The 8366-nt window shown below is 56.5% G+C and overlaps 1 protein-coding gene across 1 annotated transcript in view; it reads right to left on the bottom strand.

The window, feature by feature from the left end:
* Window positions 1-8366, bottom strand: part of GFRA2 (GDNF family receptor alpha 2) — a gene marked incomplete at both ends in the record, with an annotated part of 18276 nt that overhangs the window by 8822 nt on the left and 1088 nt on the right. The window contains one exon of the mRNA XM_009708286.1: window positions 4854-5202. Coding sequence (XP_009706588.1) covers window positions 4854-5202 — 349 coding nt within the window. The remainder of the gene's footprint in view (window positions 1-4853; window positions 5203-8366) is intronic.

The raw sequence follows: 8366 nt of genomic DNA on the forward strand, positions 1-8366 counted from the left end.
CATTACCCGGTATAATGAGAAATGTGACCTGCCGCTCCGCTGTTTATCAAGGAAACATCCATTATAGATGGCATTTTGTCTGAGCTAAACAAAGGGCGTGAAGACGAGGACATGGATTTTAAAAAATAAATAAATAAATAAATAAAAGCAGTGTTTTGTTCCCATTTTTGGTGTTTAATCAACACCAAGCCAGCCTGGATCCCTCCTTTCCCATGCACACACCCCAAGCCAAGCCTCCCCCGTGGGTCCTCGGGTGATGAAGCAAGGCTTCCCTTCCCCCGGGTACCTCTCCTGAATTAGCAGCCAAAAAGAGATGGTTTCTGCTCTGCAGAAATGCACCGCAGCAATGCACGCAGGCACGGGGGTCCTGCGAGGAGCCGGGTGGGATCCATCCCCCTTCCCAGCCACAAATATACTGAAAATGGGGAGAAAATTCAGGTGAATGAAACATCACCCTGCTTTCGGATGCTGAGGAGCTAGAGCCGGTGGAGGCTGGGAAATTCTTCAGCACCAGCATCACTGAAGCATATAAGACCAGATTATTTGTGTTCCTGACTTGCTGATGCAAGATGAAAAATACAGCAAACTGCAGCTGCTGAAATCAGCTCTTTTCTCCCCTTTCCTTCCCTTTCCCCTTAGCTGAGGTTAGTGTTTTGCAAAAGGTTTTTATATTCTGGGAGCTAAAACCTGTCCGTTGCAATCAGACGCAAAGCTCGGGGAGTTTGTCAGGCTCCTCCGTTGGACCGGGAAAAGCTTCCCGGCACGAAAAGCTTCACAAATTGCAGCGATCTGAGCCTGATGGCTCCTGCTCTCGCAGATGGGAGCTTGGGGCTGGGACATCACACGGGGGATTTTTTAGCAGCCTCACAGGTCAAGGCCATTTGAGTAAAGCTTGGGATTTGAGTCCAAGAATAACCCAGATCCTGCACCCTATTCCCAGGAAGGGAAGGGGACCGATTGAGCGCTTGCCCTCGCCAGGACCTGAGCCCATTGCAGGGATCCACAGGGGTCACATCCTGGTCTCTTCGTGCCCTCGGATGGGCAATGTAGAATGGAGGGGCTGCACAGCACCCCCTCCTCCTAGCCACGGGGACCCTCGGGTGACCCAGACCCTGCTCCATGCCAGGATGCTGCCCGCTGGTTAAAATACCCCGGTCCAGAGCATTTAGAAAACACCCACCTGCAGAACAGCTCTCGGTCGTGAGGGCAGAGCTGGTGGACTTTATCTCCCTAGCTTTGTGACCATTGATGGGACAGGGGCTGGTGTTCACCAACCACTTAACCACCAGCCCTGTGCAGCTGGAAAGCAGCAGCAGCAAGCCATGAAAACCTCTGGAATGACTCTTTTCCATGCTGGACTATTAATTTGCCCTCTCCTCCATCGCCTCTGCTTCTTTTGGGAAGGAAGCAACCCCATCTCAGGGTGGGTCGTGTCTTGTAGGGGTAGCAGCCCCTGCGAGGTGCAGCCCCCCTCCTCCGTGCCCAGTTCAGCACTGACCACAGCGAGATGACAGCAAAAATCTCCCCGCAAAGTCCTATCCCGGTGGAGAGGGCTTTGCTGTTCATTAGGCGTTCAGCCAGGAGGCTTAATTACGCTCGCAGCCCATGCGGGAATATTATCTCATCTCCTGCCACCGCTGGGTTTCGGAGCAGCTTGTCGATCTGCTTCTGAGATCAATGCCCTTGCCAAGTCCCGCGTGCGGATGAGGAGGATGAGCATCCCTCGGTGATACCCATCTGATAAGCACAGGCATCGACGGGAGATCCCATGGCAGAGCCTAGCCTTGCCTTGCCCGCAGGCAGGGGCTTGGGATGAAGGGACACGGAGGGGTTTCTTGGGTGGAAGTTGGTGGGTGTAGGTGCCGTGAAAAGGAGGACAAAGCCTGCACACTCTATTTATACATTTTCCCGGCACCTGGTGATGAGCTTGGCAGCGGCTGCCTGCCAATGCTTTGTTATTTATAAACGCAGAGAGCCTTGGAGAGGCAGGAGAGGGAGAGGAGAGCCCCCCCCCAGAGGAGACCCCCCCCCCAGCCCCGGCCAGCCCTGCAGACCACCCCATCCCTGCAAAACAAGCCCAGAGCCGCTCAGCAAAGGGGACGCCGTCCAACCAACCAATTCACCTACACATGGATGCAACCCCCTCTCTGGGCTTTTGCAGAAAGCAGCTAGCCCGGAGCTGGACCAGCAGCATCTCGAGGGGTCCTGGAGCCATGCACCAGCGTCTGTCGATGCCCCGCCCTGTCTGTGTAGCAGCTCCAAGCCCAGAGCCCACAGCAGGACCCTCTGCACCGCTGCTGAATGAGACCCCCTTGCTCCAAGCCAAACCCACCCTAAATACACAGCACCTCCGCCTCGGTCCAAGCCCTCCGACGAAGCACAAGCAGCAGCTGCTGGAGGAGTTTTTACATTACTCATGGGGTGGTTAGACAGCCCAGGTTTCATTCAGCTCCTGAGTCTGGGTTTTCCAAGTTCACAAGGTGCTCTCGGCCTGGAGCAGCTGGGAAACACCACGGATGTGCACGGAGGAGGAGATGAGGCTGTGGGAGAAGGGCTTCAGCTGGCAGGTGACTCCATGCCCAGCTCTACGTTGGGAAATTAGACCCACAGCAATGGGAGCCAAGACTCCCTGCCCGTGTTTGGGGCAACGCCGAGGTGGACGGACTCACGGCCGCTGGACAGCCAGGCAGTTGATGCCAAGCGGGCAGGGCAGCAGGCTGTCACACAAAACTCTTGCTGATGATGGTTTTCCTTGACCAGCTCTCCTCCACATCCTTTCCCCATGGACCAGGGGATGTGATGCCCATGTGTGCAGGACCATTCCTTCATCCCCGGGGAAGATGTGCCAGCAGGAGACTTCCAGACGGAGATGGAGGGGTGGGAAATAGCAGCAAGGACCATAAACAGCATCCTGCGTGCGTACCCCCTCCCAGGGAAAGCACCGTGCACACACAGCCCCTGCCAGAAGGCTTTGCCAGAGCCACCTCCATCCCAAAAGCCCGACAGAGAAAAGCCAGACCCTCTCTCATTTGCAATACAACATAGAGAAAAATTCTTATTTTTTCCTCCCGTCAGCTCCGGTGCTGGGCACGGCTCACCCCCGGTAGGTCACCGCTTCGAAACACTTTCGCAGTTGCAAACACAAGGAGGTCAAGTGAGCTGCTGAGCGTGGCAGCATCTCAGAGCATCCCTGGGTGCCGGCTCCCCGCTGCAGGCTTTTAACCCCTCTTGCATCCCAGTGCCACAGCCTGGTTAATGATGTAACCGCTTTTAACGGGGGGCTTGGAGCAAACCCACCCTCCTGAACCTTGGGGAACGCAGCCAGAGCCCCCCCGGGGCAGAGCTGCGGGAGAGGAGCAGATGGGACGGGACTTTCTCTTGCAAGCCCCCATCTGAGGAGCGTACCCACGCACAGCTCCGAAACGTCCCACGACGGGGAGCGAACAGCCCAGGTTAAGGTAAAACTCTGCAAACCAATGCCCAAGGCCAGATGCATAAATAAATGTCGGATTTGGATGCTTTGCAGAGCGAGAGCCCCCGGGTCGGGGCTGCCTCTCCCCAGCCGAGCAGCATCCACGCTACTGCCGGAAAAATACATTTCCAACTTGGAGCAACCACCCAAAGCAGCTGCCACACGCTTCCCCTTTTGCTGCTTCACCTCTTTCTGGCAGAATTTCATTTCATGCAGGAATGGGTTTATAATTAATGCTCAGCAGCTCCGTGGCCTCTCCGGTCCCCTCCAACGCGCTGCTAATGCAGGTTATTCCCCTCCGTGAGCGGATGCATCCGCAGCATTTAACGTCTTAGCAAGCATCAGGCCTGCCGACGGAGAGGTGCTACCATTAATTTGGCCGCAACTCGGAGCAATTCTGGTATCTTTTATTCATAGACATTGGCTTACTGTATTACTTTTTGATAAAAAGCCACATTCCCCCATTTCAAACACATTCACTTGCAGCCAGAGGAAGACCTGAAGCTGTGTTATTTATTTATTTCGCCACCAGGCTCTGGGAAACTCCATCACCTTGATGGCAAAAAGACCCTCCTCCTCGTAGGAAACATATTCTTTATGAGGCTGATCCAGCCCCTGGAGTTTTTTTTTTTGCAGTGTGAATAATGAGTTTCATAACAGAACAAAAACCTGATCTCCCGACTTTGCTCTGCCACGAGGAAAAGAGCGGATTTCACCAGTCACGAAGTTTCGCTGGGGATGCTGAAAGCACATCGAGGGATTTTGCCACTTGCAGGGCACGGGTACCCCCGCTGCCAAGGTGCCTTTTGCACCGAGACGGAGCGGTCCCGGGTGGGGAACAGAGCCAGCACCATCCCCAGGGACTCAGCTCCACTGTTCCCAGCAGAAAGGCAGCTCTGTCCCCACCGTTCTGGTTCTGCCCCACATCTCTACCCCATCCGGAGGGCATTGCCCCATCGCAGCCTCCCGGGCCGAGCACGGAGAAGGGCAGAGCCGTGGTTTTGGCATTGGGGGTTCTGATCAGAGCTCGGTTGGCAGCCCCCGTGCTTGCAAACCACACGCAGCCCCCCCAGGTTCACCCCACAACAACAGGGGACTAAACTGGAAGCCACACCTCAGCCTCTCCAGGAGCAACCAAAACTCATTAACTCTGCCCCATTTTACGCACTAAATACAACCGTTACCGGAGGAGACCCAGCCGGCAAGCATCACACGGCATTGGGAAAAGGCAACAAATAAACTTGGAATAGGGTCATACAACAAGAGAGCATCGCAAACCCGGCCATGGTCCCACACAAAACCTCTGCTACGGTTTGCAGGTCCCTCTCCGGCACCGGGAAGGACTGGGAAAAGCCCAGGCAGAGCCCAGCGCAGCCCTTACCGGCAGAGGTGATCCGTCCGGCACGTGTTCCGCAGATCCAAGCAGTTGGGCTTCTCCTTATCCTCGTAGGAGCAGGAGGGGACGATGGTTTGTCGCCGACGCTCGGCACAAGCCTGGTCCTTGCAGGAGCAGAAGAGGAGGCGATAGGTGTACTCGCTGGGGACGCGGTCGAAGAATTGGCGGAGGGCTTTGTGGCATTTCCTTCGGCTGCAGTGCTCGGTGGCCGAGACCTCTTTGCTGCAGGTGGAGATGTAGCCCGAGCGCAGGCGTTTGCAGTTGTCGTTCAGGTTGCAGGCTTTGGCTGCGTCGAGGCAGTGGTTGCTTTTGGAGTTGGCTGCAGGGTCCATTCCTGCCCGGAGAGTAAGAAGGAGAAGGGATGAGCATTGGGATTGAAGGATGGGGAGATGTCCTCAACCTGGGGAGATGCTATGGGAAAGGGGGCTGGCGTTGGTCTCACCCCCCGGCATCGCCCGTCCCTGCCCTGCTGGCAGTGGGGAGGGGGCTGGATGCACCCCTATGGTGTGTCCCCCCCCATCGCCTTGCACGATTTGGAGGTCCTCCTCCAGCACGGAAAGGGTTAACGCACACCGATTGCAGCGGGGGGACCTGGTCAAACAGTTTCCAGTGCATAATTCATGCCATGAATTTGCAATATTTTTTTCCTTGTCAATTATTCAAAGAATAATTATTAATTATTCAGCCTGCTCCAAAGCAGAATAATCTGTCGAGCTGCAAAGGACCCTGTTGGCCTCCACATCTTCTCCTGGGGCTACCCAAAACTGGGTCACCCCCAGCCACCCCCCCCCCCAGGGCTAGGCACTGCCCAGCCAGGGACGGGGGGGAAAAAGGTGCCACGGGAGCGGCAACCCTAAAAAAAGCCCCAGGAATCCCAGCCATCAGCAAACGGAGAGGACGGACGAAGCCAAACCACTACACGGGACCAAAAGCTGAATTTTCTTTTTCTTTTTTTTGTCAAAATGATGGATCACCCTTGGCAGCCCAGGTGCTATTTTAGAAGCCACCTGACTGCACCGATCATCTCGTCCCTAATTTCCTCCCCTCCGCAGCCCAGCCAAGTCCCTGGATTCCTCCATTCTCTCCCAGCTTCCGCTGGCAAAGGCAAAGGACAGCACCGAGGAGGGTTTCCTACCAGACTTATTTGTAGGGCCCTGCTAATTAGCAAATGGCAAGCAGCTGCCCAGGCCAGCATCGTCCTCGGCCTCCCTCTGCCTCCCCCAGCTGCCCCCCAGGGTGGCCCTGGAGCCAGCAGCGTTTTGGGGCATCGTTTGCAGCACAGGACCCAACTTTGTCTCATTTTCTCATGATTTTATCCAACTCGGTGTAAGCCTTCGAGCTGGGAGGCATCAACACGGCATTGCCTTCGTTAAGGGGTCCTGATTAAAAGGTGAAGCTGGAAGCCCCCCTCCCCCGGTGCCATCCCATGCAAACCCAACCCACATCCCGCTGCCCTTGGGGGGCATTTGCAGCTGCTGGGGTCTGGGTACCACCAGTCCCGACCGGTGCTGTGACAACTGTGGGGTCCCTTCAGGGTCAGCACCCCCCCGTGAGATGCCGTGAGACCCCAGAGCCAGGGCAGGGATAAAACTGTTCAGAGAGAGCCCTGGAAATGCCAAATGTGTCATCCCAGTGATGAACACCCCCCGCGGAGATCTTCCGGGGACGGGGGAGTTCAGTAAGACGTACGTAAAGGGAATACTTCTTGCGAGATATGATTTATAAGTAGATCTGCCTTGAAAAATAGCGCAAGAGGCAAGAAGGTTGCCTGAGCTAAGAGAGATGTTTGAGCTGACGGATGGTCGGAGCAGGAATCGGTGCTGCACCGGGAGGGGAGAATCCTCCTCCCTGCTCCTCCTGCAAAAACGGGCTGTAAACCCCGCTAGGAATAAAGCCATGAGATGGGGGAAAGGAGGTGAAGTCAAGTCCTTTGGGGCTTCACATCCCCCCTGTGCAGCCAAACCCCAAAGATGGGATGGGGCAGCGATTGCCATTTTGCAGCCCGAGTCCCTCCAGCTGAGGGCTGAGGATGGAGACAGCTCATGACACTGTTGTCAGACGAGCAGAAGGGGAAAAAGATGCTTGAAGAGATTGGGGGACGTACGGCTTGCTTTTTCTCCTTGCCCAGAGCAGCTCCTGGGTTTGGGGGGGATGCACCGAGCCCTCTCTGCACCGGGGTATGCCGGCAGCCGCCCCAGCTCCGAGCCCTGCAAGCGGTTAACAGCCAGCGCGGCGGTTCTCCGGCACAAGCGTGGGATCCGTGCAAAGTGCTGGCTTATTGTCTAATCCTCCGGAGCATCGCTCCTGCCCTTCCCGAGACCTGCAGGGACCTGGATGCATTTTAATAGAGCCGCTGCTTGAAAGTGCAGGGTTTCTGGGGAGCTCATTAATAAAGCACAAATATGAAAATTTCATGAGGCGAGAAGGAAATGGGGGCCAAGGAGCCGGGGAAGGGACCGTGCTGGGAGACCTGGTGCCACCAGCCGTCCCCTCAGCAGGCTCTGCCTGGCCTCTTGGAAGGTCAGGGGCAGAGGAGGAGGGTGATGGGGAAGGCAACGCTGCTGCAAACCCACTCCGTGCCGTGCAGCGTGGGCTGAGTCCGGGGGTCTGACACCCACCCGCCTCTTGGGTTGGTGCAGAAACACAGCGTGGGGCTGGTTTCCCAACTGGAACCTCCTCCTTCTTCCCTGCAGGCTGTGGTTTCCACAGGGCAGGCTCCGGCATCTGCAGAGCATCCTCACCTCCAGCCCGGGGATGCTCTGTTCCATGTCTGGGAGCGCAAAGCCCCATGCGATGCTTGCTGACGGTGCCACCGGCCCCCCACGGTCCCGGCACGCTGCCCACCGAGGGCACCAGCAACCAGAGCAGCACACATCTCCATCCTCCACGCTTACCTTTCCAGAAAGGGAAGGTAATCCCTCCGCTCTCCCCACGGGCAATTAGCAGCCCTCTGCCTCAGCCTTGTTAGCGAGAAACAACACTAACAGCTCATTTACATCCATCGTTTGGGCTCCAGGTTGGGGTTGGGGGTCCCGGGGGGGGCCAGCAGCTCATTGCTTACGCTGCTCCAGCCCCTTGCGAGGGGGACAGGGAAGGGGTGGAAGAAGCATCGAAGCCGCCCCGATGGCTGCAGCACATCTCCGGAGCATAACAACAGCCAATTCCCCCCCTTCCCCCAGCCCCAAAATTGCCAGACAGGCTTCCTGCTCCTCTCGCTTTGCTTTTATGAATAAATCAACCCATGAGCATTTAATCCCCCACTCCAGACACTTTGCTTTTCATACTTTCCAGCAGCTAAAATATTTCCTTGACGCTAATGTAATCCAAAAAGGCGTGCGGGAGACGGGAGGGGGTGGCATCGTCATCCTGAACCGGTGCTAAGCTCCCTGGAGGGAGCCTGGCAAATTCGCTTCGGGAGCCAAAACCCAGTGGGTGATGGCAGCGGGGGGCTGCGGGGTCACAGCCCTCCCCGAGAGATGGCCCCCAGGGAGCCGGGGT

Source organism: Cariama cristata, unplaced genomic scaffold (genome assembly GCF_000690535.1).
Source record: "Cariama cristata isolate BGI_N322 unplaced genomic scaffold, ASM69053v1 scaffold7079, whole genome shotgun sequence".
NCBI lineage: Eukaryota > Metazoa > Chordata > Aves > Cariamiformes > Cariamidae > Cariama > Cariama cristata.